This window comes from Macrobrachium nipponense, chromosome 1 (genome assembly GCF_015104395.2).
Source record: "Macrobrachium nipponense isolate FS-2020 chromosome 1, ASM1510439v2, whole genome shotgun sequence".
NCBI classification, from domain to species: Eukaryota; Metazoa; Arthropoda; class Malacostraca; order Decapoda; family Palaemonidae; genus Macrobrachium; species Macrobrachium nipponense.
This window is the reverse complement of record NC_087200.1, coordinates 53,351,927-53,371,330: the sequence shown is the minus strand read 5'-3', so window position 1 is coordinate 53,371,330 and position 19,404 is coordinate 53,351,927. Positions and strand designations below refer to the sequence as shown.

Here is a 19,404-nt window from a genome sequence, read left to right as displayed (position 1 = left end):
CTCTGTGAACCAGTCGTGGGCGGGCCAGAACGGAGCTATCAAAGTCATCCTTGCCCCCTCTGAAGCTGCGAACTTCCTTAACGTTTCCCCTAAAATCTTGAAAGGCGGGAACGCGTAAAGATCCAGATTCTTCCAATCCATCAGGAATGCATCTATTGCCACTGCTCTTGGGTCCGCAATAGGGGAGCAGTATAGATCTATCCTCGCATTCCTGGAGGTCGCAAATAGATCGAGATGGGGCCTGCCCCACGTCCTCCACAGCTCCTGGCATACGTCCGCGTGCAGAGTCCACTCTGAGGGAAGGACTTGATTCCTTCTGCTTAGCAGATCCGCTCTGACATTTCTTTCTCCCTGTACGAACCTCGTGAGAAGACTTATCTTCCTTTCCTCTGACCACAGGAGGAGCGCTCTCGCTGTCTCGTACAGGGAGAAAGAGTGAGTCCCCCCCTGTTTCCGAATGTAAGCCAGGGCTGTGGTGTTGTCCGAGTTGATCTGAACTGATTTTCCTTTTACGAGGGGTTCGAAGGTCTTGAGAGCTAACCAAATCGCTGTTAGCTCTTTCTTGTTGATGTGCCAGGACACCTGATCCCCCATCCAGGTGCCTGACACTTCTCTCGACCCGAGAGTAGCTCCCCAACCTATGTCCGAAGCGTCTGCATATAATACTAGGTTGGGGTTCCGAACCTGCAAGGAAAGGCCTTCCTTGAACAGGAGAGGGTCTAGCCACCAACGTAGATCCTCCTTTATCTCTTGCGAGATCTTGAACACAAAGTCCAGGCCTTGAGATCTTCGATCCCAGTTCCTCGTCAGGAAGAACTGTAGGGGTCTGAGGTGCAACCTTCCTAGAGAAACGAATTGCTCCAGCGAGGAGAGTGTCCCCAACAGACTCATCCACTCCCTCACTGTGCATACATCTTTCTCTAGAAAGATTGCTACCTTCTCCAAACCTCAGGTTATCCTCTCTGGGGACGGATGCGCCCGAAAAACCTGAGAAGCCATCAGAATCCCCAGATAGATACGCTCTTGACTGGGGATTAGCTGTGACTTCTCGAAATTCACTAGCAAACCCAGAGAAGCTGCTAGACTCAACGTCAATCGTAAGTCCTCCAGACATTTCTCCTTGGATTTGGCCCTGATAAGCCAATCGTCCAAGTAGAGGGAAATCCTCACTCCCTCGAGATGAAGCCACTGGGCAACGTTCTTCGTCAGCCCCGTGAATACTTGGGGGGCCGTGGAAAGGCCGAAGCATAGGGCCCTGAACTGAAAAACGTTCCCTCCCCACATGAATCTGAGAAATTTGCGAGAAGAAGGATGGATCAGCACATGGAAGTAAGCGTCCTGAAGGTCCAGTGACACCATCCAGTCCCCGGGACGAAGAGCTGCTAGGACTGATGAAGTCGTCTCCATAGCGAACTTCCTCTTCTTCACAAAGACATTCAGGGCGCTCACGTCCAGAACCGGCCTCCATCCTCCTGAGTTCTTGGGAACTAGGAACAGACGGTTGTAGAACCCCGCGGAAAGGGGGTCCTGAACCATCTCTATTGCCTCTTTCTCTAACATTAGCTCTACTGCTAGAGCGAGGGCTTGATTCATTAGTGGGTCTTTGTATTTGGCCACCAGTTCCCTTGGAGTGGTGGTCAAAGGTGGTCTCGAGATAAAGGGAATGAGGTATCCCCTCTTGATGATAGCGAGGGACCAGTTGTCCGCCCCCTTTCGTGCCCAGACATCTGCAAAGTTCAGAAGTCTGGCACCCACAGTTGTCTGGAGGACACACGAACTACTTCTTGGCCCTAATAGACCGAGAGAAGGTCCTTCCTCTTCTAGGTGGTCTCGAACCTCTGGAGGAAGAAGAGCGAGATGAAGGGCCTCCTCGAAAGGGTTCCTGCCTACTCTGAGTCTCCTTCTTCGTCTTCTGTTGGAACGAAGGTTTCGGAATTCTAGCAGAGCGAGCCAGCATATCCTGCGTCGCTTTTGCTGACAACGAGCTGGAGATATCATTAATAATCTTCTTCGGGAAGAGTTGCGGAGAAAGTTGTGAATACAGCAAGGAAGCTCTCTGTGCGTGAGAAACCGCCTTGGTAAGAAAAGAGCAGAAAACGGCTCTCTTCTTGACTACTCCTGCACCAAAAAGTGAAGCAATCTCCCCGGAACCGTCTCTCACTGCCTTGTCCATACAAGACAGAACTGCGTGAAGGTCTTCAGGTGAAAGTGTGTCTTGCTCTTGAGTCCTCTTAGCCAAGACTCCAAGGGTCCAGTCAAGAAAGTTAAAAACTTCTAAGACTCGGAACATTCCCTTCAGAAGGTGATCCAACTCGCTCATACCCCACGTCGTCTTCGCAGAATTCAGCGCCGAGCGACGTGCGGAATCAACCAACGAAGAGAAGTCCGAGTCTGCTGAAGAGGGAAGAGTCAGACCCAAGGGCTCTCCTGACTCGTACCAGAACCCCATCTTACCCGTCAGTTTGGACGGGGGAAACGAAAAAACGGTCTTGCCTTTCTCTTCTTTTGATACCAACCAGTCGTCGAAGTTCTTAAGAGCCTTCTTCATAGAAACTGTCGGCTTCATCTTAACGACTGAAGACTTCTTAGCCGTATTAGTCGTTGAAAATAAGGACGGAGGAGACGGAGGAGCAACGGCCGAAAGAGACTCCCCAAAATCTTGCAAGAGGAGATCTGTTAGTCTCTTATATGAAGAAACCGAAGCATCCTTGGGCAAATCTTCCTCAGAATCCCCAATAAATTCTTCCGAAGAATGACGTTTAGAGGTTCTACTGCCCGGAGGAGAGCTAATCCTTGGAGAGCGCCTACTAGGCGAGCGCCTACTGGGAGAAAATCCACTGGGAGAACGCTTACATGGGGAGCGCCTACAAAGAGAGCGCCTACTAGGAGAACTCCTACCAGGAGAGCGCCTACTTGGAGAGCGCCTACCAGGAGAGCGCCTACTTGGAGAGCGCTTCCTAGGAGAGCGCCTACTTGGGGAGCGCCTACTTGGGGAGCGCCTACTAGGAGAGCGCCTACTAGTGGAAGCTCGCCTGTCGGAAACAAAGTCTATATCCACAGAAGAGCGTCTTGAAAAGGGAGAGCGCCTATCAGGCTCTCTGCGCCTGCTAGGCTCTTGGCGCCTGCCATCCTCAATACGCCTGCCAGGCTCTTGGTGCCTATCAGGCTCAAAACCCCTACCAGGCTCTTGACGCCTGCCACGGGGAGAGAAAACATCCATCGAGGATTCCCTGTCAGAAGCGCGGCGCTTACTAGGCTCTGAGCGCCTATCCAATCTGGAATTATCCAACGGAGAAGACTGCTTCCCTTGCCGCCTACAAGGCTCTTGGCGCCTACTAGGCTCTTGGCGCCTACTAGGCTCTTGGCACCTACTATGCTCCGAGCGTCCGTCAAAAGGAGAGTGGCCACCAGGCGAAGAACTCTTCCTTCGCTCCTGACGAAAACGAGGCTCTTGACGTCTGTCAAGCTCTTGACGCCTAACTGAAGAGGAGTGGAAATCCTGAGGAGAGCGCCTGTCCGGCTCCTTACGCCTGACATGCTCACAACTCTTGCTGGGGAGAGAGGAGAGCCTACTCGGAGAATGATCCCGAGCTTCAGCCTGCACTTCTGACTTCCTGCTACCAGGCTCAAAAGCTTCTCTAGCCAGAGGAGATCTAGCAGAAGGAACGTTTTTAGACTTCTTCACCGGAAGCGAGGCGTCCTTCCGACGATGAGAAGTCCCGGCAATAGACTCCGCTAAAGCCGCAATCTGTGCCTGCAGACCCGCCAGGATACGCGCAGGAGACCTCTTAAACTCCTCTACAGGAGACGAAGTCCGAGACCGAACAGGAGAAGCGTAAACAGACGAAATCTTGGTTCTCTTGCGTTCCACTTCTGGTTCTTCCGCGAAGGATTCGGGGCTGGAAGGAAGGGCGCAAGGAGCTTTCCAGGGCCTCTTGAGAGGGCGAGACGACTCCGAGGTGCTCCATCTACGCTCAGGAGAAGGCGACGAAGATGACGAGAAGCATTGGCGCAATAAATCCTTCTTGGTTCGGTCCAAGGCAGCCTGGGAACGAGCAACAGGATCTGCCGAGGGGACGCCTGACCGGTGGGGGTTCTCCCTAACCTTCCTGCGGCTTTCGACTTTCCTCCTCCACTGGGTCTGGGAGTCTGGAAGAGGTCTAGGCCTCGAAGCGTTAGTGAGCCGGTCAGACGCACCCTCCACTGCACTAGGGGCACTGCACTGATCACTTGCACTATCATCACTCTTACCTTGTCGAGAGCGAGAGAGGCTCTCCTTACTCCTGATCGAGGCTCTCCCGGAAGCAACTTCCGAAAACGCATCTTCAGGTTCAAAGCTGGGCGCAGGGGCTGAAACTGGAGAAGGAACTACTTCTACTACAGGATTCTCAGCGTCAACTTCACTCACCCTCGATCTACTAGAGCTCCTTGAAGAAGCCTTGCGCGCCCTATCCTTCTCTAACTTTCTCACATAAGAAGAAAGAGCCTTCCAACCATCCTCATCCAAATTCTCACACTCTTTGCAAGGGTTAATAAAAAAGCATTCATTCCCTCTACAAGACGTACATACAGAGTGAGGATCTAATGCAGCTTTAGGAAGTCTAACTTTACATTCCTTCACTGAACAAACCCTAAATAAACTAGGTTTCCTAACTTCAGAATCATCCATGATTATATATTCTAAGAGAAATCCAAAAGAAAAATCCAAATAACAATCCAAAAAGCGTATGCCAAGCCAACAAACAAAGGGTACTTCACCAAAATCCAAATCGTTGGCAACGAGAAAGAATTCAACTATCGTAAGGACTGAACAACAGGTGTTGTCCAGCCGGCGACAGAAAATAATATGACAAGAAAGGGGGACTGGTTCTTACATCCGCCACCCAGCGGCGGGTAAGGTAGATCACCTGACCTACCTGTAGCGTGTGCCGCGAGTTTTGAATTTTCTGTCGTGACGTCAGAGACCTATGCTAAGTATATATCTGGCAGGAAAGTTCATGTACAAAAACAGTGAACACTGCTTATGCAATAAATGAAATAAAAATTACCACTACAGCTATTTCTTTCAATACATATACGTACTAGTAGTACTTACCTGACTTTCAACATTTTTTAAAAAGATACTCTCTAGAGCCAGAATTCTATCACGGAACCTCTTCTGCAATGCCATATTCAGTCGAAGGGCTGAGTCAAGTGACTGAGGCAAACTAAGGAGCTCACTGACTAAATCGACTCTTCCTACGTCACCAGCCTCAGTGCTTCCTATTCCTGCAGACAAACGTACTGGCAGACCTAATACTGATTCTGATTCTTCTGATCCACCTGAAAAAATGAAGAATTGGATGTTTGAACTGCAAAACTAAAAATCTATCTTCATGTAAACAGTTAATTAATAAATAATGTACCAGACTCTCCCCATGTAAAATGGAAATTTTTTTAATCAATTTGCATTTTTCATACCTTACAAACCTGAGGTCTTAACAATAGGATGATCTTCTAGTACCAGCTGGAAACCAGTTAAAAACAATAAATATAGTAAAGCAAGGAATCTGTGGCACCTGGCAGCCCATACGCTTACGAGATGGAAGCTGGTCACCGACCATGCTTGGGACCTCACGACACATCAGTCTTTCTTCCAATCCAGTCCATTTGAGGGGTGGCTAAAGGAGGGCAGTATAACATTAAGTCAGGTTTAGAGGCTATGAAAAATGCAAATTGATTAAAAATGTGCCATTAGTTCATTTGCGGAACAAACCTTTGGTCTTAATAATAGGATAAACTTATACTTGGAGGGAGGTAGAAGCACCCTGAACTGGCTAGGGGTTCAGCCTACCCGATCATCCTTCTTAGATGATTGATTTCTAAAGGAAGGGATCATAGCCTGCGAGAGAATAGGTAGGGGAATACCCAAAAACTCAGTCTGCTCGGTTCCATACAATGTGGTATGGTCAGATTAATTGCCACAGGGATTTGTCACCACTCCCCACTCCCTTGCTTGAGGGAGGAGCATATGCTACAGAGAAGTAGATTTGCCTATTGCATAGGAACATAGCAAATAACAATCACCTGTAAGATGTTAGGCAGCCACCATAGGGCCCAAGGAAAACATATCCAAGGACCTGTGCACAATATCCTTCAAATAAAAGGAAATGAACATGGTTAGACATTGCCAAGAACCAGCGTTCAAAATTCTATGAACAGATATGTTCTTCTTAAAAGCCAGAGAGGAACTTAAGCCTCTGATGTCATGTGCTCTAGGGTGAACAGTCTCTGTAACAGAACTGGGGAGCAAGGAATATGCCTGAGTAATTACCTCACGTAGCCAGACAGAAATTGTGTTCTTGTAAACTTCCTTTCTGACGTGGCCCATGCTGACAAAAAGTCTTTGATACCCAGGTCTAAGGTGACGAATCCTTTTCAGATAGCAATGCAGAGCCCTGACGGGACAAAGCCTTAGTTCCTGCTGGTCACCGTCCACAAAGTCATTCAGTGACGGAATTGAGAATGAGGCAAATCTGTCATCATGCACCAAGGGATTCTAAGTTTTGGCCACAAATTCTGGGACAAATCTGAAGGCTACAGACCCCCAAACCCTGGTGTGTTTCACATTATAACTATGACCATGGAGTTCTCCAACTCTTTTTGAGGATGCCAAGGCCAACAGAAAACTATTTTCAGAGTCAGATTACTGCCTGATGACTGACCTAAGGGTTCAAATGGAGCTCGAGTGAGACTTCTGAGGACAGGGGGACAGATTCTTAGCTGGAGGTTCAAGCTCTTTTAGTGGACAGGATTGCTTGAAAACCCACGGGCCATGGAAACCTCATGTTTCCGACCGTCAATCACAGTCTTGTCGAGTAAAGAATCCTTAAACACAGCTTGGACCACCTCCGTCTCTGCAACTTTTGACCTTTTAGTCGGTGCCTTATCATCCTTACACCAATGAACTGGAACAGGAACGGATGAAGAGGCCGTACCTCCAAAATCATCAGAATTTACGTGCAAGGATGAGCCACGTCCACGTACGGAAGGTGAAGACTCAACACTCATACTATCACGAACACGTCCATGAGGAGAAACATGGCCATGAAGAGAAGACGACGATGCATTACTAGCACACACAGGAGACACACGGACATGTAAACGAAGATGAGGATGCCTTCCTCCCACAAGCTTCACGGTCAACCTCACAAACACGAACTTGCAATGGAGAAGCATGACCTTGCGGTGACATGGCGAAGTACTCCTCTCACTTGCACGAACACTGACGTGCATGGGGGAGACACGGTCATGAGAGGCAGGAGGCACTGCATTCCCTCTGCTCGCAGCAGGCGAAACCACAAAGTCCTTGATCCTCCAACGTTCTGACACGATGGTGAGGCAGTAATGGAGGAGAAGCAAGAGGAATTAAATTCCCTTCCCTACAAGGTCTCTTCGAAGCAGGAGGTGAAGAAGAGACCTTACGTTTACGATTTATCTTCTTCATAGTGAAGGCAAATAACATCCCTTCCAACACAGTCCAGCCTCTTGAGGACTGCTTGAAATGCCTTGGATGGCTCAGCGAGAGAAGACAATGACATCACAGCGGGAAGCGATGACATCGTTGTGACGGGAGGAGGAGTGGCTGCCACATCTGACATCACAGGCTGAGAGTGACGTCACGACATCTCTATGACCGGTGCTAGTCGAAGTCCTCACTGGCAGAGCAATAAGGCGCAACCCAGAGAATATTGGTGAGGCTCCACAAGGTGGCAGTACGCAAGAGCCAACATAGAGGAGTCCAGGGGGAGGTGGGAGAGTAATGGAGGCAGGAGGGGAGTTACGAGCTTCCAAGAAATGCGACAACAGTCCATCCAAGGAAGGTGAGCCCTGTAACCCATGCAACGCCCAAACCACCACCATCTCGGATGATTCCAAACCTGAAACAAAGGAATTAGATGGTGTAACCTCTTCCCTCTCAGGTAGAGAATTGAAACCCAAAGGAGAGGGGGCTACATTTAAACATAACATCACCCTGTGGCACTCCTGATACTTCCATCGACGAATCAATGGAAGAAAAAGAAGGTGACACAGGAACACTAGAACTAGCCACAGGAAGAGCGATCGTGGGAAAGGGAGCAGACAAATTATCCAGACAAGGCGAAGAAAACCCCTCCCAAGAAGGAAGAGTTGAAACTCTTTGATGTTCCCTCTTCTTGTAAAACACCCTCCACTGCGACTCAGGCCAGGAACGACATTCCGGGCAGGGATTCATAATAGTACAATAATTAGCTCTGCACCTACTGCATGTCATTTGAAGATCCGTAAACGTAGACACTAGAAACCTTGAATACCTGGGCACATGCATTGATGACGCTGCGAAGACTCGAAGGAACCCATAATAAACCGAAACAATTGCACACAACACACTGAAAGGAAAGAACACGGTCACAAAATTATCGGCTTGGTAGGAGAGCAAAAGCAAAACCATCTACTCCCCAAGGTGGTTAAGGAAAGATTGGAGCATCACGAGGTCCAATGTGAGGTCTCTGACCAGCTACTGCCTCGTATACGTAGGAGTTGTCCGATCTCACAGAATACTTGGTTTACAATCTCTGATTGTGTTAACCAGTTACCAGCTGGCGCTGGGAAAGTTATACTACAGTGGTCCCCCCGTATTCGCGGGGGATGCGTACCAGACCCCCCCGTGAATAGTTAGAAAACGCGAATGTTTGGAACCCCTATAAAAATGCTAAAAACAGCCTATTTTGTTAGTTAAAACTCAAGAAAAACCCACTAAAAATTTTCCTACATGGTTTTTTTAATAGTTTTATCATAAAAAGTGCATTTTATGATGAAATTCATAAAAAAAAACAGGAATTTGTGGATATTTATCATAGAAAAATACCGCGAATGCGCGAATTTTCCGCGAATAATGCAGGGAAATGTTCCCGAGAGAAATCTGCGAATGTGTGAGTCCGTGAATGTGTGAGTCCGCGAATCTGGAGAACGCGAATACGGGGGGTCCACTGTATTGTTAAGACCGAAGGTTTGTTCCGCATATGAACAACAACTAAACAACATAGAGATCTCCCAGCATGAAGCACTGAAAAAGACAGAAAAGCACAAGAGGAGTTACAGAGAAGGGAAGAAAATATGTGCAGAGATAAAGAAAATGCAAGATTTACGGCCCTTATCCAGGCGCTTTCGTATGCCCAAACCTTCCACTCGGAAAACCCCATACCAGGAACAGTCAACCCTCTCTTCCCCCTCCATAAAAAAGTGACGGCACAAACTCCTCCCCCGTTTAAGGCTGATGCAACATTCCAAATGTTTAGGGAATGGAGATGCCAGTGGAATGATTTTGCCATCAAGGTTGAGCTTTTCAAGCTTCCTAGGGAAAAATAAAAGATCCAGTTGCGGATGTGCTTAGCATTTAAAACTCAGCACATGTTGGAGCACACCTTGCAGATCTCATCTTCCACAGATAAGACTGCAGACGAAGTGTCGGATACCCTGCAGTCTGCCATGAAGGTTTTCACAACAAAATTCTTTGCCGTAGGGAATTGCTTAGTTGTAAACAGATGGCGGGAGAATTTTTTGCAGATTTCTTCATAAGGTTTCGACGCATGCGGACGAAGTCGACTTGCCCACGGAACGCAGCTACATGCGAGGAGACCATTTAAAAATGATAATTTTGATGGGCATCCAAGATGCAGAGCTAGTGCAGAAATTAATCTTCTTGGATACCACCTCCTCATTACAAGATGTTGTCGTGATCTATTGGTCATATGAAGCAGTTAAAAATGCAACTTCTGCCCCACTTAACCAGTTGCGTATCGTTTCTACCTACAAATAGGGTAAGAAGAATAGGGCAAGTGAAACCTCACCTTCAAAACCAACTTTGGCACCAGCTACTTTATGCCAGTCATGTGCTTGACAACATGGCCCTAATGAGTGCCCTGCTAACAACAGTACCTGCAAAAGCTATGCCTGCCTCAGTCATTGGTCCAGGACAGTTAAGGGGGCCGGCTGGCTAATGCTATTTCTTAAGGACAGGACTTTGACATTCATATCACTTAATAAGGTGACTTGGGACATCTCCAAACCGCATATGATTTTCGCCTTTGACCTTCGGTTTTGTGACGACAGCGAAACTTATCCTGAAAATAACCATTTTTCAAATTCTATCTCCTCCCTTGATATTTAATATTAAGACCTGGGATTACTACCATATACAGACCTGATGTAGACCTCAAATCAAATGAAGAGTTTTTTTCTAAAAGTCATTTTTTAGCTAGATATGAATTTTTCATAATGGTAACAAAATAAACCCTATAAATTAAGAAAAAAAATTATAAAAAAAAGACAAAAGAAAAATTGGAAAAAAGGGCTTGATTTGATTGTTCTACAATGTCTTTCTGAGTTATATACCAATTTTTAATGCTATAGCTTTAAAACTAAGTGAGAAGATAGAATTTGAAGGTCAATAAATATAGTTTTGAGATACGGGTGTTCAAAGTTTTCCTTTGTATTTTTATAAAAACAATGTTAATAAATAATGATTATTATGAATGCATATTTCTTTTTTGGGTATTAATAAACCATAAATATGTTATTTGTCATAATTTAATCATAAATGATGATCTCTTTGCTCATATATCGTAGCCTGTGGCACTGCGTCAGGCAAGACGGGGCACTCCTTCCTACGCAACTCTCTCTCTCTCTCTCCTTCACTAATTGGGCTTATTACAGCGAATTTTCTTTTTTTGTATGTTAGTGAGATGCTCCCCTTGTATTTTCCTCTTTTTCATGATGAAATTCTTGCCGAAACAAAGATAAACAAATGTAAAAGCAAGAGAATATCAGAGGTGAAACTCGAACGTGTACTCTCTTTTTACAAAGACAATGTTAATAAATCATGATTATTATGAATTCATATTCCTTTTTGGGTAATAACCCTTAAACGCCTTTTGGACGTATTTTATGTTGACTAAAATTGTCTATCGCATGCTTAATTTGACGTATTTCACGTCGACTAAAAAATGTTTTTTTAAATATTAACGGAAAAATAGTTATAGGCCTACTTGACAAAAAATTTTGAATCATGCGCCTTGAGAGATGCTGGGATTTCACGGATCAAGCTGTTGTTTTGTTTACAAGCGTTACCCAGGCGTGCATGCACGAACTTCTTTCTTCTCACACTAAAAAGCATTAGCGACACATCTCAGATATTCGTTTGTCACTTTGTCGTAATTTTAACACCGTTTTATATTAGCCGTTACATAGAGTTTTATACAGGCATAAATCTCATAATTGTGACATACCTTGGGATGCTTGTAGTAACATTTTTCACCAAATCTGCAATTCCCTCTTTTCAAAAGGGTGCAGACTGTCTTTATTTTCTTTTTTTCTTGCTCTTTCCCATCTGTATGAAGATCTGGGTAGAGCCTCTTTGGGATTTTATTTTGTGTTATCTTGTTAATTTATTTCTTCGTATGTATGCTTCTATATTGCCTCATATGTAGTATCTATGAGTATCTCTGCATCCATACTCTTGTCCTGTTCTTTGTTTTCATTATTTTTTTCTATCACTTCAATTTTATTTTCTTCTTTTTCTGTTTTCCTCTTCTTCCTCTTCCTCATCTTCTTCATCCTCTACTATCTGTACATTAAGTCTCAATTTAATAACATTATGCTATCCATGATAGACATGTTGAGCAAAATACTCTTGTGTCCTTACTTGTATTTTGCTGGACTTCTGCATATTGAGGATGCCTTGGTACGTGGCAGGCATAGCATTTCCTGATCAAGTTTTGAGGATTTACAATGCTATACCACACCTTACATAAATTACATGTTTTCGGCCTTCGTTTCCCTATTGCTTCAATCAGTATATTCACAATATTCACCTTATTCATTTTCTTTGTTGGAATATGCTGATTGATGTAAATTTCCTTTATAAGTCTTTTGATCACTTGAATTTTATTTGGTACTCCTTCCATTATTTTCAAAATATTTTCTGCAGACTTGCTCCAGTTTGAAGGATCATATCCTTCCAATATGTCTATGAATATTTTTGCATCTTTTTGGTTAGGGTTGTTATTGATCTCATAAATAAGAAATGCCAGCTCCCTTCCTGCTAAGTCATCGTACTGCATGTCTGCAAGGCGAAGGAAGATTTCTCCATTGCTTTCCGCTGCTGCTGCCACTTGTTGCTATCCTTATCAAATTTGTAATAATTCAATCGAAAAACTAACTTAATCGACACTTTATCCTACTATTCTGACATTAATCTAATCACCAACAGTTCATGAACACTTCTAGCTATAATTAATATTCTAGTTGTATGTTATGCACTGAGAGAGAGAGGAGGGTAGAAGGACATTGTTTGCATTTCACTCCTTGCTAGAGTCTTGCCCTGGGGCATTTTCCAAAGAGGAAAGAAATTCAACAGCACTGAGCTCCTTGTGGTTGCAGCAACAACAGATGTAGCAGTTGATGTCATCAGGTTGAGTATATGAACCTCCACCTCTCACCATTCTTTGAGTACCTCCAACACCCCAGGTTCTGATTTAGAAGGCTTGCCAAATTGGCAGAAGAGAGTGAATATCCAACCAACTAGTAACTAAAGGCAAGATGAAACATTTGATTAGTATAGAAGAAGTAAGCTTCTTCCTAAGGTATAATTTCCTTGTGAAACCTTAAAAGGGCAAGTCTCAGGTAAATTCCTTTAACCAAAAACAAGAGTAGGTAATGGAGTAGCAAGAGGAGGAGGTAGGAGGAGGAGGAGGAGGAGGAGGAGGAGGAAGGAGGAGGTAGGCGGGAGGAGAAAAAAGGAGGAGGTGGTGGTTGAATGAAAGTCAGTCTGGTGCTTTAAACAACAAGTTGCCTGGTCTCTTTCCTGCCTATGTTATCTGGGATACTGTGGACCAATTAGACGTTAAAACAATATACAGATGCCGGCAGGGTGAGGATCAACATGACCTTTTGTCCTGGAGTGATAATAATTATGGGAAAAGGACAAGCGCAAATTTCCTTCCTTTTCAGGATGACACTGGCATAGGCATGAACTGTCTAACCAGTCATCTACAAAGGTCTGTTGAGATATTTAAACACACTAGTCTTATTGCCTGAATGCTAAACCACAGGAACCACAATAAACTTATGTCTTTAACATTCTCCTCAATAGCACCCAAGACATCAGCAAAATCATTTAAAGGGCTTTTCCAAAGCTGCTCCACATTTGCAAATGGCCAAGAAGCCTTGCCTGACCCCTCCCACTTTCTTTTTGCAGGAATTCAATGTCTGCTAAGGGGAAAAATGGAGAGATGATATTTCCCATAAGTAGCAAGACTGGGCTAGTCCATGCTTCAAAAAGAGTAGAACTGGCAGCCTGAGACATATATCAAAGGGAAATTTCTTGGGACACAAGTTCCTGAACTGGAAACCCAAGACCTGAATCAGTCAAGTCACAATTTGTGTGTTAACAGATGTGCTGTGAGGTGCAAAACAATGAAAATCCAAAACACAAACACCACAAACTTGTGGAGGAAGTTCTGATGTAAAGCAAGGAGATACAGTGCAGGAGGGTAACACATCCAATCCACAGGTGAAACAAAAAAAAAATCATGTAGGCATCATGGAAAGAAAATAGTATAGGCTGAGATAAAGAAGCCTAAGATTATCAGAAGAGGCAGAAAAAAATTCCTAATACAGGAAAAAGCCACAGCAAAAGAAAATGGAGGCAGGGAAGAAATGTCTAGTGCCCAGATGATATCTGGATAAATGAAGATGGCAAGACACCAGCTTGCACTTAGCAAAATTGGTAAACTTTCTTGACTCAGGGTGGGGGCAACCAAGAAGGTAGTAAGAGGTACATTCCTACATCTGCTGGCACAACATGGTTACCTCCTAAAAATCTCTCTCTGACGGTCACTGAACTAACACAGAGCAGCCCAGAGATTGACTACTTGACAGAGAGGCTCAGGCTCACCCTCTTTCATGGTAAAATAAAAAATGAAACAGTTGGCATTGCTAGCCTAGATTCTTTTTGACATTTTACCAATTGTGCTGCTGAAGAGGTAAGGAACTGAATATCTTGCTGCATTTTAGCTTGAACTGTAGAGGAGAATGAAGTATATAAACTTGAACAGAAGGATCAGGGAATGTAGAAAGAATGGTAGGCAGATTGGGAATCGACAAGTGTGTAGGGTTACTACTGAATTCTAACAAGGCAAAAATCTTTAACCAAGTACAGTAGACCCCCGTATTCACAGGGGATGGGGTACCAGATGCCCCTGTGAATAGCAAAATCCATGAATACTTAACCTCTCTAAAAATGTTTAGAACTGCCTGTTTTGATAGTTAAAAACATAAAACTCTCTAAAATTGCTTATACATAAGTTTTTTAATACACAGTTTTATCACAAAAAGGGCAGTCATGAAAGTTATATTAAAATACAGTAATTTGTGAATATTTCTCCATGAAAAATACAGCAAATAGGCTAATCATCTGCGAATAATGTGTACATAGTATATACAGCCCATAGAAAACTTCGAGAATATGCAAGTCCATAAATAGTGGGGGTCAACTGTACAGTAGTACCTCGAGATACGAAAGGCTCAACTTACGAAAAATCCAAGTTACGAAAGCCAATATGAAAAATTTAACGGCTCTACATACGAAAAGTTTTCAAGATACGAAAGGTTTCTGAAAGTCCGAGATTCGCCCGAATAACAATTTTGAAAATCGCGCCGCCATCTTAGTACTAGTAGACTCGCCACCATCCTCCTGCTCTCCCATTGGTTCCTGATGCTAGTCGCGGCCATGAAATCCTTCTCTCATATTGGCCAGCGTCCCTCCCATCATGCATCTACTATGTATACGTGGTGGCGTGCTTTGGCCACTCGGTACCAGCATTGTTATAGTACTCACGCGGTATTCGTTTTCGGGATCGTCAATGTGTACGTTATTTAAAAAAAAAAAGTTACCAAGATCTCTCACATGGGATAAGTGATCAAGGTCTCTCTCATGGGATAACTGGAAACTTTGCTAGGTTGGTAGAATATCCACTCCCTGCTGAACAGAGGGTGTAGACCAATCATTTACAACATGCATACCAGTACGTATAATCAAGGCACTTCAGTTTATGTTGAGGGTCAGCAGCCGAACATTCAGTACCCCAATCAGTTGCAGAGAGAGCATTTGGTTGAACAAGGTTTTGATGGACACCAGGGCCAACAGAGTCATGAGGTGCAAAGAAAGAACAGAAAGTTGAAATTCTGTAAAAAAAAAAAAAAAAAAAAAAAAAAAAAAAACTACGTAAAGTAAAAAAAAAGTAAAAAAAAAAGTTAAAAATCAAAAAAAAAAGAGAAAAAAAAACGGCAGAAATTAAAGCTGCTTTTCATAAAGTGCAATCATGTGTAGAAGACCCCCCGAAAAGGCTCACACAGGAATTGTGTACATATATTTTTTAAAGTGTACGTATGTACATATGTACAAAAGAAAAAAAACGGCAGAAATTAAAGCCGCTTTTCATAAAGTGCAATCATTTGTAGAAGACACCCCCCGAAAAGGCTCACACAGGAGCATTGTGAAAAGCAGGCAGAGGCAATCTTCCTTGGATAGTTACATATGTACGTAGCCTCACTCGAAAGGTAAGCTTCCACATTTTACGTACAGTATATTTCTTGTTACCATGTACACTAATATACACTTTATTTACAGGTTATATTTTGCATTTTTTTTTATTAATTTAGGTATTGAATGGTCCAAATTGTTGTAGCATTTCATTGTTTATAGGTCACTTTAGCTTTATTATGAAATTTACTGGGGTGTTTTTGGAGGGCTTGGAACGGATTAGCCATTTTACATGTAAAATGTGGTCCAAGATACGAAACCCTCATGATACGAAAGGCGCCTCGGAACGGATTAATTTCGTATCTCGAGGTACTACTATATAAAAAAGCATGGAAATTTTATAATAAAATTAATATTAATAATACTTACCTGTATAATTTATCTAGCCCTAAATCCCCAAAACCCACAGCAAAATTTACCACATTAGCAACCCTGTTACTTCATGTTCTGTCTGCCAGTTGGCAACACTGCCGTTGACAGTTTCAATACCTTCCCTTGAAAGTCAGTTGTGATAGGCAGATCGTGGGGTAGGATGGGTGGGACTGCATAAATCATGCAGGTAAGTATTATTAATATTAATCTTATTATAAAATTTCCATATTAACAAACATTGCCTTAATATAATTTATCTAGCCTGATTAACCACATTGAAAAGGAAGGGGAATCTGAATAAAATTTCCCTTTCGGGCAGAATAGGAGGAAACGACCTAATCCGATTAATGGAAAAGGAAGAAAAAGAAAAATTAGTAAAAGGACATAAAACAAAAAAGAAATATAAATTTTATGTTGAGTTAATAACTCAACCCAAAGTCTAAGATACTGGGAACTCTCTAAGTCTCCTACCATAATGCCCACGAACTGTGGTAGTACAGAACAAGGAGTAAGTGCATAGTCAGTCCGTCCATACAAGTCTGGTGACCAACCAGGTGACAAGTCAGACAACATCAAGGAAAGAAAGGCTGCACCCTGATGATGTCATCAAGCACTAAAACCACCAGCAACACCTGCTCTCACGAATATCTGGTGCCAAGAGAGAGAAGCAGGTTATTGGCAAATCTTTCCTGGAGGATGAGTGCCTGGACTGCCTGGGCGATTCAAAGCTAAGCAGACACTGGGAGTGTATCAATGCAACCCTATGTTGCCAGCAGCGATATTATCTCATGAGCGACTCCTGACTCAAGCTTTCTGGGACCAAGAGAAAGGAGGATGACTGCCTGACAGTCCAAACTGGTCTCATGTTAAGCAATCATCGGAGGGTGTAACAATGCAACCAATTTCGTCAACAAGAAACTCAGTTACTAAATGTAATCTGATCTCACAAGAGTGTCTGACTCCGAGAAAACAGGCGAGACAAAAAGTAGATGATGAACAAGCCGCCAGATGACATAAGACAACCCATTGACTAATTCCCTGTCCAGACAGACAATGCAAGAAAGTGTGAGTCGACAGGACAGGCGAACCAGTGGCTAGTCCTAAGTCAGCAATGACTTTGGGAGAAACGTAGTCGCCAGTGCTGACAACCCAGTGGCTGGTCCAATGTCAGACTGACAATGGAAGCAACATGAGTCGTAAAGCGGCCAGTCCTTATGTCATCAACAACACCCACAAATACCTAACTACCTAATCCCCATTATAACTAAACCAAAAACTGCCTCAAAAGTTATACTAATGCCAAAAACAAAGAATACAAATACAACAAAGATAAGATATGGGTAGCAACCATACATAAAACAGGAAGACTACCCAATTCTCCTGTCTGACTACCTGTCCTGCCGTCACAAACGGGCCCAAAGAACGAAGGTCGCCTAGAACTAGAGATACATCCCTTAAATAAAAAGATGCAAAACGAGAATCAGAACACCAAGTCACTGCCTCAAGCACCTTGGCAACACAGACATTCTTCTAAAAGCTACCAATGTAGCGACTGCTCTAATGCTGTGTGCTCTTAGTGCCTGGCCTTCATGGGCAACTAAACCACCAGTTTTAACAATAAGATCTCTGTGAAACCAACACTTCGGGGACGACCCTGAATGTTCTTCGTGCGATGTAAATAGCATGAGTGAACCCTAACAGGGCAAAGAACTAATTCCTCATTCAAATTACCGACAAAGCGGCCTAGCGACTTCAGAATGAAAGACCTGAGAATGGGATTATCAGACAATTCAGGAAGGTATGACAAAATTATGTCTTGTCCAGATCTGGCAACAAGAAAAGAGAGTGACTGCAGTACACCCACCCTCTTGGCTGTTGCCAGGAAGACAAGGAAGAAGAGAGGTCCATAAAATTGGCCGTATTCAAAGGCTCAAATAGAGGGAACCTCAAGGCTTGAAGGACTTTATTTACGTTCAATGTTGAAGGAGACAACCGCTGACTGGGTCGAGATAGGAAAAAAGATCGAATTAAATCTCTAATGACATAAGAAGAGATTTCAGGGAGCCTTGCCTTAAAAACACATGAAAGCATCAACCTGTAACCCTTAATACACGAAGATGACAGGGCCCTTTCAGTAAGGAAGGTCTAGAAATTGAATGCCCTGAGACCTACACCAACGTCTGAAAACCGACCATTTAGCTTGATAAATTACTCTAGTTGATTGCCATCTGGCAAGAGCCAACTGTTGAGCCACTCTGGAGAACTCTTCCTGCTTGGAGAATCTCCTGACAGTCTCCATGCATGAAGATGAAGCATGTGGAGCCTCTGATGGAACTGATGAAAATGAGGTTGTTTGAGAAGATCTGGTCTCTCTAGCAGATGAAGGGAGGACTCCACCAGTGCCTCCAGTAGGCTGGGAAACCAATCTTTCTGCGGCCAGAAGGGGGCAATCAGGGTGAGATTCAGATGCTTGATTGCCCTCACTTTGTTGAGGACTGCCCTCACCAGAGCGAATGGAGGAAAAGCATATGCTTGAATCCCTCCCAGTCCTGTAATAGAGCATCAGTCCCAGCAATCTGAGGAGTCTGGTAAGGGGCGAAGAAGATCTGGCACCGAAAATTCAATAAGGTGGCAAACAGATCGATTGTGACAGGCTACTTCTTTGAGGCTGTCAAAGATTTCCTGGCAAAGTGTCCATTCCGACCCTTGAAATTCATTCGGTCTCGACAAGGTGTCTGCTAAGACGTTGTGATGACCAAGGATTAACTGAGGGACCAACGTAATCTTCCTGCCTTCTGCCCAACACAGATTGATCGCACTTCTTGAGTGAGAAGGTCCGACTGTGTACCTCCCCGCTTTCTTATGTATGAGGCTGCTGTGGTGTTGTCGACGAAGATCGCTACAACCGACTCCAACAGCTGATCATGAAATGAAAGAAGGCCTAGGTACACTGCCCTTAGTTCCCTCCAATTTATTGACATTATAGAGGAGTGACAATGGTAGTTACATTTGACAATGTCTTCGAGGGTTGCATGAGAGAGAGAGAGAGAGAGAGAGAGAGAGAGAGAGAGAGAGAGAGAGAGAGAGAGAGAGATGAAGAGAGAGAGAGAGAGAGAGAGAGAGAGAGAGAGAGAGAGAGAGATAGTAATTGGCGGATGGATAATAAGGAGTGGTTTGATGGCAGGCATAAGCATCTGGCTTGTTTGTTGGAGAAATCGCAGAGTATATCAATGGCGAGAGTCTGTTACGAAATTCATAAGGAGTCAGTAAGCGGGAAAAGACAGAGTACTTTAGGGCCTCGTTAATCACGGGGGATAGGGCCCAGAACCCCCCGTGATAAGTAAATACCCGTGTTATCCTGGTACCCTCCCTGAAAATTGCTTTAAACTGCCTACTTAAATAATTAACCT

The 19,404-nt window shown here is 44.0% G+C and overlaps 1 protein-coding gene across 2 annotated transcripts in view; it reads right to left on the bottom strand.

Moving 5' to 3' along the window:
- The window catches only part of LOC135219304 (uncharacterized), a 347,240-nt gene that overhangs the window by 268,308 nt on the left and 59,528 nt on the right, over nt 1–19,404 (bottom strand). For both annotated transcript variants that reach the window (XM_064255961.1, XM_064255960.1), the window contains exon 4: nt 5,096–5,322. In XM_064255961.1, coding sequence (XP_064112031.1) covers nt 5,096–5,322 — 227 coding nt within the window. The remainder of the gene's footprint in view (nt 1–5,095; nt 5,323–19,404) is intronic.